Genomic DNA, 23,431 nt, shown 5'->3' on the forward strand with positions numbered 1-23,431 from the left:
AGACTTATTCAGGAATGAAGTGACTGTCTGTATTAATGGATCACTGAATGACTGACTCAAATGATTCATTTAGAAGCAGATTCATTCAAGAATTAAGTGATTGTCCTTATGAATAGATCACTGAATCACTGACTCAAATGAATAATTTAAAAGCAGATTCATTCAAAAATGAACTGACTGTAATGTGTCACTGACCCAAATGACACAATCAGAAGCAGATTCATTCAGGAATTACATGACTGTCTTTTTAATGGATCACTGAATCACTGACTCAAATGATTCATGCAGAAGCAGATTCATTTAGGAATGAAGTGACTGTCCTTAATTATGGATCACTCAATTAAAGATTCAAATGACTCATTCAGAATAGGATTCATTCAGGAATGAAGTGACTGTCTGTATTAATGGATCACTGAATCACTGACTCAAATGATTCATTTAGAAGCAGATTCATTCAGGAATGAAGTGACTGTCCTTAATAATGGATCACTAAATCACAGATTGAAACGACTCATTCAGAATATGATTCATTTAGGAATGAAGTAACTGTCTGTATTAATGGATCACTGAAACACTGACTCAAATGATTCATTCAGAAGCAGATTCATTCAAGAATTACGTGACTGTCTTTTTAATGGATCACTGAATCACTGACTCAAATGATTCATTCAGAAGCAGATTCATTCAGGAATGAAGTGACTGTCCTTAATAATGGATAACTAAATCACAGATTGAAACGACTCATTCAGAATATGATTCATTCAGGAATGAAGTGACTGTATAAATGGTTTACTGAAACACTGACTCAAATAATTCATTCAGAAGCAGATTCATTCAGGAGTGAACTGACTGTCATTATGGATGAATCATCGAATCACTGACTCAAGTGATTCATTCAGAAGCAGGTTTATTAAAGAATTAAGTGATTTTGAGCAATAATGAATCACTGAATCACAGACTCAAATGATTCAGTCAGTGTGTGTGTGTGTGTGCGTGTGCGTGTATATGTGTGTGTGTGTGTCTGTGCACTATGATAGGCTTCATCAAACAATGAGTTAGGTAAAAAAATAACTGATGGCGACTTTAGTTGTGCGTTTATCTGAAAATAACAACACACCTTAGTATGCTCATCAGCCAATCAGAATCAAGCATTCTGCCCTTTTAACACAGAAAAAGGTAAAAATAGATCATTTTGATGTCTGACCTTCGTTTTCGTCTTTGATGGGGAAGCAGAGGATGTTCCTGGTCCTGAAGCCAGTGCTGTCGTCCACACCGCGGTAAAACAGAGGGTGTGAATACGCATCTTTAATGTTCAGGATCTTCCCAGTGGTGGCCACATGACCAGCGATTCCCTGATCTGCCGGGATACGAAACTCTTTCTGCTCACACACACACACGCACACGCACACACACACACACACACATTATATTGTTAGTTTAATGTGTATATTGTATAAAATAAGCAGTGTATATTTGTAATGAGGCAACAAACACATGTAGACTTGAGGTTTATGCATCGTGTCATATCACGCAGCTCTTACTGTCGTGTTTCTGGAGTGAAAGGACAGCAATAAACATCAAAAACACATTGATATTAATATCATCAGGGCGACACAGTAGCTCAGTGGTGTCACACTATGGCCTCACAGCTAGAAGGTTGCTGGTTCGAGTCTCGGCTGGGCCAGTTTGCGTTTCTGTGTGGAGTTTGCATGTTCTCCCCGTGTTGGCGTGGGTTTCCTCTGGGTGCTCCGGTTTCCCCCACAGCCCAAACACATGTGCTATAGGGGAATTGATCAACTAAATTGGCTGTAGTGTATGAACGTCATGGTCACACAATGAAGACAAGGATGGCTCTTTTCCTCAATTTATTCAACACAGTGTGGATAGTTTAACAGGAGAAGGCAGGTAAGTGATAATCATGGATGGAGAGCGATCTTGTGAGTAGTTCACAATGTAAACACGGATCTTTATTCAACCATCAGAGTAGAAAGTCACTTCCCTGAATCAAAGCATGTGCATCCACAGGTCAGGAGAAACGTCCTGGGAGAGGGTGAGGAGAACCATGTAACTTCGATTCCAGCCGAGGATCGACTGGAAAAGGTGAGTCTATATAGGGACTGGTGATTGCTGGTGCAGGTGTGACTCATTAGAACTCAGGTGAATGTACTTGGGTGTGATGAGAGGTGGCTGGTGATTGATTGGAGCAGCAGGAATGAGCCGGGGATGTGTCAATGAGTGTGTGTGTGTGTGTATGAATTAGTGTGTATGGGTGTTTCCCAGTACTGAGTTCCGGCTAAAAGGGCATCCGCTGCATAAAACATATGTTGAATAAGTTGGCAGCTCATTCTGCTGTGGCAACCCCTGATTAATAAGGGACAAAGCAAAGGAAAATGAATGAATATTGTGAGTGGTCTCATCGTGGCGCAGTGGGTAGCATGATCGCCTAACAGCAAGAAGGTTGCCGGTGCGAGTGCCAGCTGGGTCAGTTGGTGTTTCTGTGTGGAGTTTGCATGTTCTTCCCGTGTTGGCGTGGGTTTCCTCCGGGTGCTCCGGTTTCCCCACAGTCTAAACACATGCGCTATAGGGGAAATGAATAAGCTAAATTGGCCGTAGTGTATGTGTGTGAATGGGAGTGTATGGGTGTTTCCCAGTACTGGGTTGCAGCTGCGTAAAAATGAATGCTGGATAAGTTGCCGGTTCATTCTGCCGTGGCGACTCCTGATTAATAAAGGGACTAAGCCGAAAAGAAAATGAATGAATGAATGAAGTTTGTCTAATGTTTGCTAAGTTTGTTAATACGCAACAGACTAGGAATACTAATAATATTTAACATACTTATGACTGGCACTTTATCATGTTTTTCTGCATAAATTATGCAGAAAGCCTGTTATGATATGGGGATGGTTATGGACAGAGGCCAGTGGGCAACTTGGCCAGGACACGGGGGTTACACCCCTACGCATTTTCAAAGGACATCCTTGGATTTTTAATAACCACAGATAGTCAGGACCTCGGTTTAACGTCTCATCTAAAAGACGGCGCTCACTGTGCAGTATAGTGTCCCCTTCATTATACTGGGGCGTTACGAGTCACACAGACCACAGCTTGAGCGCCCCCCTGCTGGCCTCACTAACACCACTTCCGGCAGCAACCTACCTTTCCCATGTGGCCTGCCATCCAGGCACTGACCGGGCGCAGCCCTACTTAGCTTCAGTGAGTGACCATGTGAGAGTTGCAGAGAGCCAGCTGACATTGTTTGTTATGACAACTTGACATAAACTAATACAATCACAACCTGCTTTCGTCTTGGTCATTACAACATTACAAAGACAACAAAACATGTCATAAATCCGTCATAAACATGATTGTCATGAGCCAATTATAACAGTGTTTTTTAGGATTACCTGGCACTGAAAACTAAAGTAATGATGCTAAAAAATCTGCTTTACATCACAGATAATTAATAACACTCTACTTGATATTCCCATAGAAAATCAATAAATCGCAATAATATTTAACATTATTACAATATTATTAATCAAATATAAACACATGCATTCTCACCTCATCATCGTTCACCACTCCTCCATCAAACACTTTGGCCACCAGTTCCTGACTGACTCGATCCAACAGGAACACAGAACAACTGGAAAAACAAAATGACACTGATCATTTAGGAAAAACACGTAATAAATCCGTCATATCATTTCTGATGATGAACAGCTTCTTTATTTTGTGTGTTTTGTGTTTATTTGAGGTTGTGAATTGCATTATGGGATGTTGATCTCTGCTCTGTCCACTTCTGATGTTGAAAATACAAATCTACAGTGTAAACCCTTTAACCTGCGCCTCATTTTAGAGCAATTTTCAAGAAAACAACATACCCAAATATAAATGTCTGTAGCTCTTGAACCCTTGTGGTCTATGTTCACAAGTCTGGTTTTGTTTGAAACTAGACATTGGCTAGTTTGGTATCCAAGGGTCAAAATAACTCAAAGTAGTAAAGAAACAGAGTAAAACATGGTAAAATATAAGTGAAAGAGAATTGCGATTAGTGTCAATGAAACTCATTAGAGGAAAAATGAATGTGACTATCATGATGATGGCATGGAAACACCAGAAATATAAAACTGAATGTCTGATTATGTTTTGATTCAAATTTCATGATGATACTCCCAAAAACGTAGCTTCTGTAAGCTTTTATTTTCAAAAAGTGTAGGCGTCCTTTCTAAAAAGCCATTTGGAAACTCCAATTGGACACCTGGTAGCCAAATGACCAAATGAGTCAAAATTACATAATGCATATAAGCATATCTATCAAAACTGTTCTGCCTACAAAACCACACAAGATAAAAGTATTTCAGATGAACATTTGTGGGACTTGCTCATTTGGTGTCCATTTGGAGTCTCCAATTGACATTTTATAAAAAATTAAAAAAACACCTGGTGACTTTTACTGATATTTTAGTATTTTAAAATAAAAAATGTATTTATAAGAAATAATATCTAGAGAAATAAGTCTGTTAAATAACAGAAAACGTGCTGCAGGTTATTACAAGGTGTTTTTACAGTAATATACAACACCAACCCAGACAATATAGCACTGCAAACTATTACACACCTATAGAAAAGTCACTTTTTACAACTATTCAAGGTTAAAAGTTGTTGGAAGAAAGATCAAGATCCCACAATTGTCAGGATTCTACTAGTCAAGCCTTGTCTTGTATGTCGTGCTCGGCTCCAGTTTCTCGGGCGAGCTCTCTTATCCTGCTCTTATCTGTCTTTGTCTTTTGTATGAGCGTCATTTGGCTGCGCTCGTACCATCCACACTCCTGCTTGACGCGGACGCTCGGGATGCGCGCTCTCATCCTGATGTGTGTTTTGTTTGAGGCATGGTGTTTTCAGGTCCCAAAGCCCCAGCGTAGTTGGTTTCCGTTTTAGGTTGGCGCTGGGATCGGAAACATGCATGCCGTATGTGAGTTCACGATAAGTGTTTTATTTATCATAATCTGAAGGACTCTCAGACTATCAGAAACTAAACTCTCTGCTCTGATGAGACTCAAACTGAACTCTTTGGAGTGAACGCCAGGCGTTACGTTTGGAGAAAAGCAGGCAGCGCTCATCACCAGGCTAATAGCATCCCTACAGTGAAGCATGGTGGTGGCAGCATCATGCTGTGGGGATGTTCTTCAGCAGCAGGAACTGGAAGACTAGTCAGGATAGAGGGAAAGATGAACGCAGCGATGTACAGAGACATCCTGAATGAAGACCTGCTTCAGAGTGCTCTTGACCTCAGACTAGGGGGCGACGCTTCATCTTCTAGCAGGACAATGACCCAAAGCACACCGCCAAAATATCAATGGAGCGGCTTCACAACAACTCGGTGAATGTCCTTGAGTGGCCCAGCCAGAGCCCAGACCTAAATCCTATTGAACATCTCTGGAGAGATCTGAAAATGGCTGTACACTGTCGCTTCCCATCCAACCTGATAGAGCTTGAGAGGTACTGCAAAGAGGAATGGGCAAAAATCACAAAGACAGGTGTGGCGAGCTTGTGGCATCATATTCAGAAAGACTTGAGGCTGTAATCGCTGCCAAAGGTGCATCAATAAAGTATTGAGCAAAGGCTGTGAATACTGATGTACATCTGATTTTACATGTGGTTTTATTTCTAATAAATTATCAACAATTTAAACTCTTTTTTCACATTGTCATTATGGGGGATTGTGTGTAAAATGTTGGGGAAATACATCAATTTAATCCATTTTGGAAAAAGGCTGTAACATAAACAAATGGGGAATAAGTGAAGCACTATCAATACTTTCTGAATACACAGTATATCGTACATTTTTGTACGAATTAGCCACTAAAGTGCTTAAAATAGTTACGTTTCCTTGTGAGAACCCCTCAGTGTGGTATGGCAGGGCATAGATTTGGTCTTTCTCTTTGAGAAGGCTGTCAAACTGACACTGATTCAGGCTTCTGGATCGGATGAAATTAACAGTTTGCAATTGCGCCATCAAGTGGACACAATTAGAACAGCAGTTTCTTTATTGAAAAATTGCAGCTCATTTTTATACTCTACAGAATCATCTCACAGGCCGGATTAAACCCGTTTGCGGGCCTGATCCATTTGACACCCCTGGTTTAGTCCCACCCTTATTTCTCCTTTATAGTCTCCTCATGTCTGCTGTCCTGTGTTAGTTCTTCATATGTCGTCGTTATCCAGTTGAGTCTTGTCCTGTCCAGCCCTGATCTCCGCTAGCCCTGCCCAATCAAGTTGGTTTATTTGTTTGTTAAAGTTTCCACCTCTGGGTTGTTTTTGTTGTTGTTGTCTTATTTTATAGTTAATAAAACCCATCATTATTTGCTGCACTTGAGTCCTCGCTCCTTTCCTCACTCCACTGAACCGTGACAATAATGTAATCTAAAAGCAGAAATAAACTGGGGGAAATAAAATATGAATCACAAAATACAGAAAGCTGCAAATGATCAGATGTGTTTTACAGTGTATCTCAGCATCTCAGTCCGCAGGAGACTCAGAGTAAATGTTTAGAGTGTGTGCGTGAGTGTGTGTTTAATTGCTTTCATTAAAGGTTTCAATATTTGATGGGAGTTAATTGATATTTATGAGGACGCTGCTCTACATTGTTAACAGTTGTGGGCCTGGAATTGACTTGGATGAAACCCAAAACTATCAAGCACGTTATGAAGTGTGTGTGTGTGTGTGTGTGTGCGTGTGTGCGTGTGTGTGTGTGTGTGTGTGTGTGTCTCACATCTCCGCATTGCTCAGGTTTCTGGCCTCCACAATGATCTCTTGCAGTAATACAGACACGTCATCTGAACAGAGACAGAGAGAGAGAAATAAATAAACAGAGTAATTAAGCATTTTTAAAAATTAAGCCACTTCATCATGGCTGTAAATGTAATGTGCGACAACATATAAACAGTGTCTGCAGCCTGCTTTATAATTATATATGTAGACAAGTAACAAAAATGTTTTGTTTTCAGAAATTACAAGTTAAAATTAAGGTTAAAGTCATTAATTCATTCAAAAATAAGGTTTATCTTTATTAATGGATCAGTGAATTACTGACTCACACAAATGATTCATTCAGAAACAGATTCATTCAGAAATATGTGACTGTCTTTGTTAATAGATCACTGAATCACTGACTCAAATGATTCATTTAGAAGCAGATTCATTCAGAAATTAAATGACTCTTTAATAATGGATCAGTGAATTACTGACTCACACAAATGATTCATTCAGAAACAGATTATTCAGAAAATATGTGACTGTTTTTGTTAATAGATCACTGAATCACTGACTCAAATGATTCATTCAGAAACAGATTCATTCAGGAATTAAATGACTCTTTATTAATGGATCACTGAATGACTGACTCAAATGATTCACTCAGAAGCAGATACTCAGATATTAAGGAATGAAGAGACTGTCTTTATTAATGAATCACTGGCTCATTGGGAAGAAGATTCATTCATGTCTTTATTAAACGCCTGCGTGTCAGCCAATCAGAAAAAAGCAGACCTGTAGTATAAAATATATTATATAGAAACATAAACTAATGCTGAGTTATTTAGACTCACCCAGGTGTGTGAAGAGGTTTTTAGCCACCTGCAGCAGAGCCTGAAATAAAATAAGACAAATATAAGTTTGATGTGTGTGTGCGTGTGTATGTGTGCGTGTGTGTGTGTGTGTATGTGTGCGTGTGTGTGTGTGTATGTGTGTGTGTGTGTATGTGTGTGTGTGTTCTCCTGATCTCACCTGACACTCAAACTTGAGCTTCTGCTCCTTCTGGAAGGCCAGTGTGCTGGTCAGAACTGTAGATGTGTAGCAGAAACAGTGCTGGATCACATGTTCATCCGCCTCCATATACCTGAACACAGAGTAAAAACAACTAACAATAACTCTGATTATTTCAACTCTGTTATGTTCAATTCTGGTATTGTCTATTGTGTTATCACCAACTCTGTTATTGTCAACTCTTAATTCATCAACCCTGTTACCGTCAACTGTTATTGCTTTTTCTGTTATTGTCAACTCTGATAATGTTATTTTTGTTATGTGTTTTCTGTTAGTCAAATCTGTTACCGCCAACTCTAATACCGTCAACTCTGTTATCAGCATTTCTATTATTGTCAACTCTGATACCGTCAACTCTGTTATTATTGTCAACTCTGTTATCGTTGTCAACCCTGTTACCGTCATTTCTGTTATTGTCAACTCTGTTATTGTAGTCAACTCTGTTATCGTCATTTCTGTTATTGTCAACTCTGTTATCAGCATTTCTGTTATTGTCAACTCTGTTATCGTCAAATCTGTTATCAGCATTTCTGTTATCGTCAACTCTGTTATCGTTGTCAACTCTGTTACCGTCATTTCTGTTATTGTTAACTCTGTTATTGTCAACTCTGTTATTGTTGTCAGCTCTGTTACCGTCATCTCTGTTATTGTCAACTCTGTTATCGTTGTCAACTCTGTTACCGTCATTTCTGTTATTGTCAACTCTGTTATTGTCAACTCTGTTATCGTTGTCAAGTCTGCTACCGTCATTTCTGTTATTGTCAACTCTGTTATTGTCAACTCTGTTATCGTTGTCAACTCTGTTACCGTCATTTCTGTTATTGTTAACTCCGTTATCGTCAACTCTGTTATCGTCGTCAAGTCTGTTACCATCATTTCTGTTATTTTCAACTCTGTTATCGTCAACTCTGTTACCGTCATTTCTGTTATTGTCAACTCTGTTATCATTGTCAACTCTGTTACCGTCATTTCTGTTATTGTCAACTCTGTTATCATTGCCAACTCTGTTACTGTCATTTCTGTTATTGTCAACTCTGTTATTGTCAACTCTGTTATCATTGTCAACTCTGTTACCATCATTTCTGTTATTGTCAACTCTGTTATTGTCAACTCTGTTATTGTTGTCAACTCTGTTATCGTCAACTCTGTTATTGTCAACTCTGTTATTGTCAACTCTGTTATTGTTGTCAACTCTGTTACCGTCATTTCTGTTATTGTCAACTCTGTTATCAGCATTTCTGTTATTGTCAACTCTGTTATCGTTGTCAACTCTGTTACCGTCATTTCTGTTATTGTTAACTCTGTTATCGTCAACTCTGTTATCGTTGTCAACTCTGTTACCATCATTTCTGTTATTGTTAACTGTTATTGTCAACTCTGTTATTGTTGTCAGCTCTGTTACCGTCATCTCTGTTATTGTCAACTCTGTTATCGTTGTCAACTCTGTTACCGTCATTTCTGTTATTGTTAACTCCGTTATCGTCAACTCTGTTATCGTTGTCAAGTCTGCTACCATCATTTCTGTTATTGTCAACTCTGTTATTGTCAACTCTGTTATCGTTGTCAACTCTGTTACCGTCATTTCTGTTATTGTTAACTCCGTTATCGTCAACTCTGTTATCGTCGTCAACTCTGTTACCGTCATTTCTGTTATTGTCAACTCTGTTATCATTGCCAACTCTGTTACCGTCATTTCTGTTATTGTCAACTCTGTTATCGTCAACTCTGTTATCATTGCCAACTCTGTTACCGTCATTTCTGTTATTGTCAACTCTGTTATTGTCAACTCTGTTATCATTGTCAACTCTGTTACCATCATTTCTGTTATTGTCAACTCTGTTATTGTCAACTCTGTTATTGTTGTCAACTCTGTTATCGTCAACTCTGTTATTGTCAACTCTGTTATTGTCAACTCTGTTATTGTTGTCAACTCTGTTACCGTCATTTCTGTTATTGTCAACTCTGTTATCAGCATTTCTGTTATTGTCAACTCTGTTATCGTTGTCAACCTGTTATCGTTGTCAACTCTGTTACCGTCATTTCTGCTATTGTCAACTCTGTTATCATTGTCAACTCTGTTACCATCATATCTGTTATTGTCAACTCTGTTATCGTCAACTCTGTTACCGTCATTTCTGTTATTGTCAACCCTGTTATCGTTGTGAACACTGTTACCGTCATTTCTGTTATCATTAACCCTGTTATCGTCAACTCTGTTATCAACATTTCTGTTATCAGCATTTCTGTTATTGTCAACTCTGTTATCGTCAACTTTGTTATTATTGTCAACCCTGTTATCGTTGTCAACTCTGTTACCGTCATTTCTGTTATTGTCAACTCTGTTATCGTCAACTCTGTTATCAGCATTTCTGTTATCGTCAACTCTGTTATTGTCAACTCTGTTATTGTTGTCAACTCTGTTACCGTCATTTCTGTTATTGTCAACTCTGTTATCGTCAACTCTGTTATCAGCATTTCTGTTATTGTCAACTCTGTTATCGTTGTCAACCTGTTATCGTTGTCAACTCTGTTACCGTCATTTCTGCTATTGTTAACTCTGTTATCGTCAACTCTGTTATGGTTGTCAGCTCTGTTACCGTCAACTCTGTTATTGTCAACTCTGTTATCGTCAACTCTGTTACCATCATTTCTGTTATTGTCAACTCTGTTATCGTTGTCAACTCTGTTGCCATCATTTCTGTTATCGTTAACTCTGTTATCATCAACTTTGTTATCAGCATTTCTGTTATTGTCAACTCTGATATTGCATCAACTCTGTTACCGTCAACTCTGTTATCAGCATTTCTGTAATTGTCAACTGTTATCGTCAGCTCTGTAAATGTCATCACTGATATCAACTTTGACATTGTCAACTCTGTTATTGTCAACTCTGATATTATCAATTCTGTTATCGCCAACTTTGTTATTGCCAACTTTGTTATTGCCGTCAACTCTATTATTGCCAACTCTGATATTGTCAACTCTGTTATCAGCATTTCTGTTATCGCCACCTTTGTTTTCATCGTCAATTCTGTTATCGTAAACTCTGTTATCGTCAAGCCTGTTATTGTCAACTCTGTTATCAGCATTTCTGTTATTGTCAACAATCAGCTCTGTTACTGTCATCTCTGATATCAACTTTGACATTGTCAACACTGTTATCATCAACTCTGATTCATCAATTCTCTTATCGCCAACTTTGTTATCGCCGTCAACTCTGTTATCCGCATTTCTGTTATTGTCAACTGTTATCGTCAGCTCTGCTAATGTCATCTCTGATATCAACTTTGACATTGTCAACTCTGTTATTGTCAACTCTGTTATTGTCAACTCTGATATCGTCAATTCTGTTATCGCCAACTTTGTTATTGCCATCAACTCTATTATCGCCAACACTAATATTGTCAACTCTGTTATCAGCATTTCTGTTATCGCCACCTTTGTTTTCGTCGTCAATTCTGTCATCGAAACTCTGTTATTTTCAACCCTGTTATCGTCAACTCTATTATCGTCAACTCTGTTATCAGCATTTCTGTTATTGCCAACTCTGATATTGTCAACTCTGTTATCGTTGTCAACTCTGTTACTGTCATTTTTGTTATTGTTAACTCTGTAATCGTCAACTCTGTTATCGTCGTCAAGACTGCTACCGTCCTTTCTGTTACTGTCAACTCTGTTATCGTGGTGTACTCTTTCACCGTCAACTCTGTTATCGTCAACTCTGTTATTGTCAACTCTGTTATCGTTGTCAACCTGTTATCGTTGTCAACTCTGTTATCGTCAACTCTGTTATCGTCAACTCTGTTATCCTCAACTCTGTTATGCTCAACTCTGTTATCATCATTTCTATTATCTGTTATCTCTCTCTCCCCTCTTATTGTCATTTCTGTCGTCTACTCTGTTATGGTTTAAAAAGTTAAACAATTAGCAACAGAATCAGATGTTCCCGGTCACATTTAATAATTTGCATAATGTTATGGATACCCGCAAGTCTGGAATATGTCACACACATCTCAATGGGTTAAAACACACACACACACACACACACACACACACGCAAGCACGTCATCTGCACAGAAATGTGAAAAGAACGACAGAATGAAATGAAACAAACAGACGAGAGATGAAAACAAGAGAAACTCAATATCAAATATCAAATGCTCATATCTCTGCGTGATGAATTTCATTTCCTTTATCTCAGACGTCATGCTTCAGTCCAGACGGCACATACACACACACACACACAGATTCAATCCCATTGGCAGATTTAATCTCAATATTCATTATATAATCAATTCCAGATTCTCCGGCCAGTCGATCATGTGACCCAGCTGGAGATTCAGTACACGTACAGATGAAGACGACGACATTATTATTTTAATGCATTTTCAAAATTTTCCCAAGTGTTCTTTGTGTGTGTGTGTGTGTGTGCGTGTGTGTGTGTGTGTGTGTGTGTGTGATGATGTTTGATGCGTCTCTCTCTCTATATTAATCTGTAGAGTGTGAATTAAAGGTATTTTTCATATTCCTCCCCCAAAAACCTAAACATATATGCACCCGCTGGTGTTTGTGATGTTATTGTGCAGTATGTGTGTGTGTGTTGTTGTGACGCACCTCTGTCCTCCGAGTTTGTTGAATGTGCACGCCAGCGCCACCACCTGTCCGGTGGCCTGACTCACCACTGGAACACACAGCATTGAGTTCGGCTCCAAACCCAGCAGACTGCTGAGTAACCCACGCTCCTCCTGCACACACACACACACACATACATCACATGCACATTAGACACACATACATCACACACACATACATCACATATACGAACATTAGACACATAAATGCATGCATACACACATACACACACACAACATGCACGTAAATAATTGTGTTTAAATATGTCAGGGAGTGTGTGCATATGTGTATGAGAATGTGTGTGTGTTAGAGTGTGTGTGTACAAGTGTGTGTGTGAGAGAAGTGTAAGTTAGTGTGTATGAGTGTGAGTTACACACACATGCATGCATGCTCATGGACATGTACACACACACACACACGCACGCACATCACACACACACACACACGCACACACACACACACACACACACACACACACACACACACACACACACACGGACATGTGTTTGATTGTGTTTGAATGTGTCAGGGAGTTTGTAAATATGTGTGTGAATGTTTGTGTGTGTAATGTGTGTGTGCACATGTGTGTGAGAAGTGTGTCAGTGTGTATGAGTGTGAGTTACATACACAGATTACATGTACACACACACACACACAAACATTACACACACATACATACGCACGCATACACACACAGACAGGTGCACACGCAATTGAGTGATTGTGTTTGAGCGTATCAGGGAGTGTGTGCATATGTGTGTGTGTGTGTGTGTTTGAGTGAGTGTGTACATGAATGTGTGTAAATTTGTGTTTGAGTGTGTGTGTGTGACTGTGTTTAATTGTTTGTGTGTCTGTATGTGTGCGAGTGTGTGTGTGTGTGAGACAGTGTGGTAAGTGAATTTGTGTGCTTGTTTGAATGTGTGCAACTATGTGTATGTGTTTTTATGTGAATACATGCAGGTGTGTGTTTGTTTGTGTGTGTGTGTGTGTGTGTGTGTGTGTGTGTGTGTGTGTGTGTGTGTAAGACCTGGCTGACGTCCTGTAGTGTAATGGATTTCTTTGTCTCCACCACCTGCCCAAAGCGGCCGAACATGAGCTACAGAGAAGAAACACAAAACAACCCAACACAACATCACTTCACATGTACATTATTGTAGTTGGCAGATGATTTAATCCAGAGGGAGTTGTGTGTGTGTGCGTGTGTGTGTGTGTGTGTGTGTGTGTGTGTGTGTGTGTGTGTGTGTGTGTGTTACTGAAACAGACAGAAAAAACAAATAAGAAAGACTTACTGGAAAACTAATTTCCTCTTCCAAAATTTTATCTCCCACAACCTGCAGAGAAAACATACTGTTAGAGAGTCTGTGCGCGCATGTGTGTGTGTGTGTGCAGGTGTCCATGCGTGTGTTCATGTGTATCTATGTTTGTGTATGTGTGTGTGTAAATATGCATGTGTTTGTGTAAATATGCGTGTGTATGTGCAGGTGTGTGAGGTAGGTCAATTTATTTGTATGCTTTTGATGAAGTAGCATTAGGGTGACGCAGTGGCGCAGTAGGTAGTGCTGTGGCCTCACAGCAAGAAGGTCGCTGGTTTGAGCCTCGGCTCAGTTGGCGTTTCTGTGTGGAGTTTGCATGTTGTCCCTGGGTTTGCGTGGGTTTCCTCTGGGTGCTCCGGTTTCCCCCACAGTCCAAACACATTTGGTACAGGTGAGTTGGGTAGGCTAAATTGTCTGTAGTGTTTGAGTGTGAATGAGTGTGTGTGGATGTTTCCCAGAGATGGGTTGCAGCTGGAAGGGCATCCACTGAGTAAAACATGTGCTGGATAAGTTGGCGGTTCATTCCACTGTGGCAAACCCGGATTAATAAAGTGACTAAGCTGAAAAGAAAACAAATGAATGAATGAATGATGTAGCATTCAACCTAAAAGCCCTTTGGACCATGCCGGACCATTTCTCCGTGTTTCGCTTGTAATTTATTTATTCTTTCATTTTATTTTCAGCTTAGTCCCTTTGTTAATCTGGGGTCGCCACAGCGGAATGAACCACCAACTTATCCAGCTCATGTTTTACTCAGCGGATGCCCTTCCAGCTGCAACCCATCTCTGGGAAACACCCATACACACTCATACACTACAGACAATTTAGCCTACCCAATTCACCTGTACCACATGTGTTTGGACTGTGGGGGAAACCGGAGCACCCGGAGGAAACCCACGCCAACACGGGGAGAACATGCAAACTCCACACAGAAACACCAACTGACCCAGTCGAGGCTCGAACCAGCAACTTTCTTGCTGTGAGGCGACAGCACTACCTACTGCGCCACTGCGTCACAATTTCGCTGGTAATATCTTTAAATAAATAATAATTTCTTTAATTATTAATTTATTATTTATGTACAATCATTAAGACATAAAATAAGATAGTAAATGTAAATTAAAACTGTAAATGGAAAAGCTTATTTATTGACTGTCTTAGTCCCATCACTTTAAAATAACAATGTACATCTGTCTATATTTAGGCTAAAACACTGCTTTATTTATTTATTTAGGCCTACTTATTTGTATGTTTGTACTTTCATTTGAGTTGTCTTTAATTTTACTTTCCAAAATGAATCCACATTTCATTAACAATGATTTTGACAATGATAATAAAGCTTGTTAACAAGTTTTTAATGATTAATGCAGGAATTATTTCATTATTTTATCTTCGTTTACAAGTAGCAGGGTATTTACAGCTACTGTATATTTTTTTACGTTCGCATCCCCCTGGTGGCATAGTCGTAAAACTGCGGTTATACCTAAAAACACATGTTAGTGCGGCGGCAGTGCCACTCACGGCGGTAATGCTCCTGTTAAAGTGTCACCCACTGTATATAAAGGTTTGTGTTTGTATAAGTATATGTATATATGTGTGTCACCTGACAGAAGAGTTGGTGATTGTCTTCAGACACCAGCAGTAAACAGCAACACTGCGACTGAGTTTCTGTTTGCAACTGAAACACACACACACACACACACACACACACACACACACACACACACATCAAACACAACAACATCATGTGTATTTGTTAATTTATGTATTACTTGTTTAATAGTTCAGATCACACACAGAACATAACGTTTAGCGGTTGCCACATTACTGAAATAAACTACCAAACTCAAAAACACTGCCTATCACTGAGCACCACCGCAGTCACCATGAGGAGGCGCCATCATCACTGAAGGAGGAGAATTTTGCTTTGCACAAAATAAACAAACTAATCCCATCTCAATATCTGATAGCTCCTCCCCTTCATCAGTAGCCCATTCACTTTAGGAGTACACCTCTCCTTCATCAGTAGCTCCTCCCCTTTATCAATAGCTTATTCACTTTGTAAATAGCTCCTCCCTTTACCAATAGCAACTCCCCTTCATTAGTAGCTCCATCCCATTTATCAATAGCTCCACCCATTCATCATCAGCTCCTACCTTTTATCTTTAGCCCCTCCTCTTTATAGATAGCTCCTCCCCAATAACAGTAGCTCCCCCTTCATCAACAGCTCATCCTCTTTATAAACAGCACCACCCCTTCATCAATAGATCATACTCTTTATAAATAGCTTCACCTCTTCATCAATAGCTCCTCCTCTGTGAATATAGCTCCTCCCCTTTAACTGTAGCTCCTTCCCTTGATTAATAGCTCATCCTTTTTATAAACAGCTCCACCCCTTCGTCGATAGCTCCTCCCCTTTAACTATAGCTTCTCCTCTTGATCAATAGCTCATCCTTTTTATAAACAGCACCACCCCTTCATAAATATCTCCTCGCTTTATACATAGCTCCTCCCCTTTAACAGTAGCCCCTCCCCTTCCTCAATGGCTCATCCTCTTTATAAATAGCCCCTCCCCTTAATCAACAGCCACTCCCCATCATTAGTAGCTCCATCCCATTTATCAATAGCTCCACCTATTCATCATCTCCAACCTTTTATCTTTAGCCCCGCCTCTTTATAAATAGCTCCTCCCTAATAACAGTAGCTCCCCCTTCATCAATAGCTCAACCTCTATATAAATAGCTTCACCTCTTCATCAATAGCCCCTCCTTTTTAAACAGTTCCTCCCCTTTAACTGTAGCTCCTCCCCTTGATCAACAGCTCATCTTTTTATAAACAGCTCCTCCTATTTATAAACCCCTTTAATTGTAGCTCTTCCCATTCATCAATAGCTTAACCTCTTTATATCTAGCTCCTCCCCTTTTATTTGTATCTCCTCCCCTTCATCAATAGCTTAACCTCTTTATATATAGCTCCTCCCCTTTAATTGTAGCTCCTCCCCTTCATCAATAGCTTAACCTCTTTATATATAGTTCCTCCCCTTCAACAGAAGCCCCTCCTTTTCATCAATAGCGCTTTCTCTTTATAAATAGTGATAGTCCCTCCCCTTCAATAGTGTCTCCTCTTCATAAATAGCCCCTCCCCTTCATCATCAGCTCCTCCTCATCTTCAGTAGCTCCTCCTCTTTTTTCACTAAACTGATCTATTGTGAAATTCATAACTGTTCGATGGCTGACGTGAGTTCTGTGGCTCGTCATAATCTGCATCTGAACAGAAAGACTGAAATGATGGATCTGGCACTGATTTATGAGCTCACCTACAGATCACTGCGTTTGATACTGCAGTGTGTGTGTGTGTGTGTGTCTGCATGTGTGTGTCTGCGTGTGTGATTTGTGTTCTACAGGTCAATGGCTGAAGAAACATTTGCATAAATATCTTATCTGTATTGATTCAGATTGTTTTATTGCAGCACACACACACACACACACACACACGCACACACACACACACGCACGCAACTCTGTCTTATCTGAGTTTTCTGTTTGAGTGTATTCTGAAGCGTCTGTGAATCCCATTATCAGACACAGTAAAGAGCACACAGTTTTATCCTTTCAGCTACTGACCCAGCCGCCTTAAGAATCTAATTGTACGTGTATTTTTTACTTTATAGCAGCTCTTATGACAATAATATTTAAGCTGACCTACTGAATTATTCATTAACTTATTTTCTTTTCGGGTTAGCCCCTTTATTAATCTGGGGTCACCACAGCGGAATGAACCGACAACTTATCCAGCATATGTTTTACACAGCGGATGCCCTTCCAGCTGCATCCTATAACACACTCATTCACACTCATACACTACGGACAATTTCAGCTTACCCAATTCCCCTATAGCACATGTGTTTGGACTGTGGGGGAAACCGGAGCACCCGGAGGAAACCCACACCAACACGGGGAGAACATGCGACAGCACTACCTACTGCGCCACGGCGTCGCCCCTAACAGAATTATTATACAGCTTCTTTATTTTATGTATGTGTTATTTTAAAAGTGTGAATTTTTTTTATTTTTTATTTTTTATTTTTTTATTTTTTATTATTTGAAATTTAATGATTTTAATATTTATTTATTTTATCATTTTATTTTGTTTAAATTTAATTTAATGTAATTTTGTTTAGCATTTTAATTTAATTAATTTTACTTTGGCTTAGTTCCTTATTTATCAGGGGTCACCACAGTGGATTGAACTGCCAACTACTCCAGCATGTTTTATACCCTTTTTTTTATACCCAGTAATAAAAATAATACATTTATACATTATTTTAGTGCTTTTCTAGAAACTCAAAGTGCTTCACATAATTAAATTTAATTTATTTTATTTTATTGGCGGAGGGGTGGGGGAGATTTTTTTAGGGATTTTTTTTAGGGATTATTTTTAATGACCACAGAGAGTCAGAACCTCAGTTTAACGTCTCATCTAAAAGACGGCGCTCACTGAGCAGTATAGAGTCCCCTTCACTATACTGGGGCATTAGGACCCACACAGACCGCAGGTTGAGCGCCCCCTGCTGGCCTCACTAACATCACTTCCGGCAGCAACCTAGCTTTCCCATGTGGTCTCCCATCCAGGTACTGACCGGGCGCAGCCCTGCTTAGCTTCAGTGGGTGACCATGTGAGAGGTGTAGAGAGCTAGCTGCTGGCAAACACCCATACTACTGGAAAAACACCCATACTACTAAACACAGCTACTGGGAAACACCCATAGACACTCATTTACACACACCATTACACTACAGCCAACACAGAAATGCCAACTGACACAACTGGGACTCGAACCAGCGACCTTCTTGCTGTAAAGCCACAGTGCGACACCACTGAGCCACCATGTCGCCTTTAATTTAATTCATTTAAATATTGTTATTATTTTAATATCAGTTTATTTTGTTATTTTTTATAGCATTTCAGTTCATAGTTTTATTTAATGTAATTTTGTTTAGTATTTTAATTAAATTAAAATTAGTTAACTTTACTAAAATTATTATTTTAATTTATTTTATTTTATCATTTTATTTAGTTTATTTATAATTTTATTTTTAGCGTTTTATTTTTAATTGAATTTAATAATTGAAGAATTATTATTATTATTATTATTTTATTTTATTTTATAATTTTAATTGGATAAGTTATTATATAATTTAATTTTTAAATATTTTTTAAATTAAAAAATAATTTTGTTTAGCGTTTCATTTTTAATTTGATTTAATTATTATATTTTTATTTTATTTTATTATTTTATTTATTTTAGATTTATTTTAATTTATTGTAATTTTGTTTAGTATTTAATTTATTTAATTAACTATTAATCTTATTTTAATCTATTTTATTTGATAATTTTCTTTAGTTTTTTAAAATTATTTTTAGCATTGATTTAATTTAATGATTGAATTATTATTATTAATATTTATTTAAATTTATTTAATAATTTTAATTATTTAAAATTTTAATTATTGAATTAATATTATTATTACTATTTAATTTTAATTAATTTTATTTTATTTAGTTTTAATTTAATTTTTCATTTTGTTTAGTGTTTTATTTTTAATTTTTAATTTAATTTAATTTAATCATTACAATTTTTATTTTTATTTATTTTATTATTTTATTTGACCAATTACAAGACTAATAAAATAAAATAAAATAAAATAAAATAAAATAAAATAAAATAAAATAAAATAAAATAACATTTTCCTGTTGACCCTCATGACCTCAACAAACTTGTGTGCCTGTGTGTGTGTTAAAATCGTAACCCCTTTCTGCATTATCACCGAGCACAGTTTCATCTCCAGAAGGCAATAATCCCTGAACTGATATGATTACATTACGCCATTCAGTCTGAATTAAGAGGAAACATTTTATGAATTGCTGGTGTGAGAAATGAATGTTGTCTCTCCAGATAAATCCTGCAGAAGGTAAAGAGGCGTCACTGCGCTTCTCTCTGCACACTGCATTTGTTTGTATTAATGTCTGATTTAATATCGGGCTGTCAGATCCGTCTGCCGTTTACTTTCATTTCTGCTTCTGCTGTTCGTGTGTGTCGCTTTACTGCGTCATTCTGTCTATTACACACACGCACACACACACACACACACACACGCACGCACGCACACACACACACACACACACACACACACACACACCTTATTATAACTACAGAAAACACTGAACATTAGCCCAAGAGAAATTTACATATTTAAATCATGCATATATTTGGTATGTGTTGTAATTGGTTGTTAGGGTATTACTTTGTGGTTGTTAAGGTATTTTGTTTGGATTAAATGCATGGTAGCTATGCTTTTTAAGCGGTTGCTAGGGTATCGCTAGATGGTTGCTAAGGTATTTTGAGTGTATTAAATGCATGGTTGCTATGTTTTCTAATAGGTTGCTAGGGCATCGCTAGAGGGTTGCTAAGGTCTTTTGAGTATATTAAATGCATGGTTGCTATGTTTTCTAATTGGTTGCTAGGGCATCACTAAAGGATTGCTAAGGTCTTTTGAGTGTATTAAGTGCATGGTTGCTATGTTTTCTAAGTGGTTGCTAGGGCATCGCTAGAGGGTTGCTAAGTTCGTTGAGTAGATTAAATGCATGGTTGCTATGTTTTCTAAGTGGTTGCTAGGGTATCGCTAAGTAGTTGCTAAGGTTTTTTTTTGAGTGTATTAAATGAATGGTTGCTATGTTTTCAAAGCGGTTGCTAGGGCATCGCTAGATGGTTGCTAAGGTCTTTTGAGTGGATTAAAGGCATGGTTGCTGTGCTTTCTAAGTGGTTGCCAGGGTATCTCTAGGTGGTTGCTAAAGTATTTCGAGTGGATTTAATGAATGGTTGCTATGTTTTCTAAATAGTTCCTGGGGTGTTGTTAGGTGGTTGCTAAGGCCTTTTGAACATATTTAATGCATGGTTGCTATGTTTTCTAAGTAGTTGCTAGGGTCTCGCTAGAGGGTTGCTAAGGTTTTATGAGTGGATTAAATGCACTGTTGCTATGTTTTCTAAGTGGTTGCTAGGGTATCACTAGGGGGTAGCTAAGGAATTTAGAGTGGATTAAATGCATGGTTGCTATGTTTTCTAAGTGGTTGCTAGGGTATCACTTGGTGGTTGCTAGGGTCTTTTGAGCGGGTTAAATGCATGGTTGTTATGTTTTCTAAATGGTTGTTAGGGTATTGCTAGATGATTGCTAAGGTCTTCTGGGTGTATTAAATGCATGGTTGCTATGCTTTCTAAGTGGTTGCTAAAGCATTGTTAGGTAGTTGCTAAAGTCTTTTAGATGGGAGTAAATGCATGGTCACTATGTTTTCTAAGTGGTTGCTAGGGCATTGTTAGGTGGTTGCTAAGGTCGTTTGAATAAATTAAATGCATGGTTGCTATGTTTTCTAAGTGGTTGCTAGGGCATTGTTAGGTGGTTGCTAAGATGTTTTGTGTTGATTAAATGCATGGTTGCTATGTTTTCTAAGTGGTTGCTAGGGCATTGTTAGGTGGTCTCTAAGGTCTTTTGAGTAGATTAAATGCATGGTTGCTATGTTTTCTAAGTAGCTGCTAGTGTAGCGTTAAGTGGTTGCTAAGATGTTTTGAGTAGATTAAATGCATGGTTGCTTTGTTTTCTAAGTGGTTGCTAGGGCATTGTTAGGTGGTTGCTAAGATGTTTTGTGTTGATTAAATGCATGGTTGCTATGTTTTCTAAGTGGTTGCTAGGGCATTGTTAGGTGGTTGCTAAGATGTTTTGTGTTGATTAAATGCATGGTTGCTATGCTTTCTAAGTGGTTGCTAGGGCATTGTTAGGTGGTTGCTAAGGTCTTTTGAGAGGATTAAATGCATGGTTGCTATGTTTTCTAAGTAGCTGCTAGTGTACCGTTAAGTGGTTGCTAAGATGTTTTGAGTAGATTAAATGCATGGTTGCTATGTTTTCTAAGTGGTTGCTAGGGCATTGTTAGGTGGTTGCTAAGATGTTTTGTGTTGATTAAATGCATGGTTGCTATGTTTTCTAAGTAGCTGCTAGTGTACCGTTAAGTGGTTGCTAAGATGTTTTGAGTTGATTAAATGCATGGTTGCTATGTTTTCTAAGTGTTTGCTAAGGCATTGCTAGGTGGTTGCTAGGGTCTTTTGAATAGATTAAATAAGCAGATTATCTTGCTTGTTTTAAGGAAAAACTGTTGATTTTGATGTATAATTTTTGAAATGACAATGTTTCTGCTCAGATATTTAAGGTAGAAACAGGACAGAAAGTCTATAATAATAATATTATTAATAACAGTAATACATTTTCAGACTCAAAACGCTAAGTAAGTAAGTAAAGTAAAAGATGTAAGTAAAGCATGTTCTGCAGTCTCTGTTGATTTGAAATGCTTCGTTTATCCTCATTTGTAAGTGGCTTTGGATAAAAGCGTCTGCTCAATGAATAAATGTAAATGTCTGCCTAATGAATAAATATATGCAATCAGCTGATCAGAGGAAGAGCTGATTTAATCCCAGCACAGAGAGAATAATGACAGTATGCTGGACTCATGACTTTGCCTGTGTTTGAGGTTAATTGCTCTGTAAGCGCTTCTCTTCTCTTCTTTTTGCGTTGCTGTAATATAATAAGCGTCCAGAGGGACTGTAGATCAGTGGAAACACTCTGACCTTCAGCAGGAGCTTCTTTAAAACACTCTTATCTAAGTCTGGGCCCGTAAATAAGAGCCAGCGACCTTCATCATATATAAAAACACAAGGCCCTCGCTTCTGTAAATGAGGAAAACAGATCAATTCTGCTCCGGCGGCAGAAAAGTCACTCGGCTTCTCTTTTCAAAGCAGCTCTTTATCACAGAAAACTTTTTACTCACGTAGTTGATGACTTTGAGCTGCAGAGAGGAGGCGTCCAGATCATACAGCTCACCTGTCAATCACACACAACACACACACACACACACACATTACAACCTGACCACAGCAGACTGAAGGAGAAAAACTCACTGGTTGAAGGTTGCTAGTGACTTTTAAGCAGTTTTAGTGCATTGCAATCATGAGTTGTAAGTGGTTGCTAGGGTATCACTAGGTGGTTGCTAGGGTCTTTTAAGCAGTATAGTGCATTGCAATTAGGAGTTGTAAGTTGTTGCTATGGTATCACTAGGCAGTTGCTAGGGTCTTGTAAGCAGTATAGTGCATTGCAATTAGGAGTTGTAAGTGGTTGCTAGGGTATCACTAGGCGGTGGCTAGGGTCTTTTAAGCAGTTTTAGTGCATGGCAATTATGAGCTGTAAGTGGTTGCTAGGGTATCACTAGGCAGTCGCTAGGGTCTTTTAAGCAGTTTTAGTGCATTGCAATTATGAGCTGTAAGTGGTTGCTAGGGTATCACTAGGCAGTTGCTAGGGTCTTTTAAGCAGTTTTAGTGCATTGCAATTATGAGCTGTAAGTGGTTGCTAGGGTATCACTAGGTGGTTGCTAGGGTCTTTTAAGCAGTTTAGTGCATTACAATTAGGAGTTGTTAGTGGTTGCTAGGGTATCACCAGCCGGTTGCTAGGGTCTTTTGAGAATTTTTAGTGCATTGCAATTATAAGCTGTAAGTGGTTGCTAGGGTATAACTAGGCAGTTGCTAGGATCTTTTAAGCAGTTTTAGTGCATTGCAATTATGA

General features: G+C 38.5%; 1 protein-coding gene across 1 annotated transcript in view; it reads right to left on the bottom strand.

Moving 5' to 3' along the window:
* The window catches only part of LOC130242011 (cGMP-dependent 3',5'-cyclic phosphodiesterase), a 52,634-nt gene that overhangs the window by 15,545 nt on the left and 13,658 nt on the right, over positions 1-23,431 (bottom strand). Inside the window, exons 4-13 of the mRNA XM_056474033.1 lie at positions 22,644-22,696; positions 15,376-15,450; positions 13,749-13,790; positions 13,487-13,555; positions 12,442-12,572; positions 7,789-7,900; positions 7,611-7,650; positions 6,776-6,839; positions 3,565-3,646; positions 1,205-1,379 (exon numbers count right to left, since the gene is read on the bottom strand). Of these exons, the coding sequence (XP_056330008.1) occupies positions 1,205-1,379; positions 3,565-3,646; positions 6,776-6,839; positions 7,611-7,650; positions 7,789-7,900; positions 12,442-12,572; positions 13,487-13,555; positions 13,749-13,790; positions 15,376-15,450; positions 22,644-22,696 (843 nt within the window). The remainder of the gene's footprint in view (positions 1-1,204; positions 1,380-3,564; positions 3,647-6,775; positions 6,840-7,610; positions 7,651-7,788; positions 7,901-12,441; positions 12,573-13,486; positions 13,556-13,748; positions 13,791-15,375; positions 15,451-22,643; positions 22,697-23,431) is intronic.

The sequence above is a fragment of the Danio aesculapii genome, chromosome 15, assembly GCF_903798145.1.
Source record: "Danio aesculapii chromosome 15, fDanAes4.1, whole genome shotgun sequence".
Taxonomy (NCBI): domain Eukaryota; kingdom Metazoa; phylum Chordata; class Actinopteri; order Cypriniformes; family Danionidae; genus Danio; species Danio aesculapii.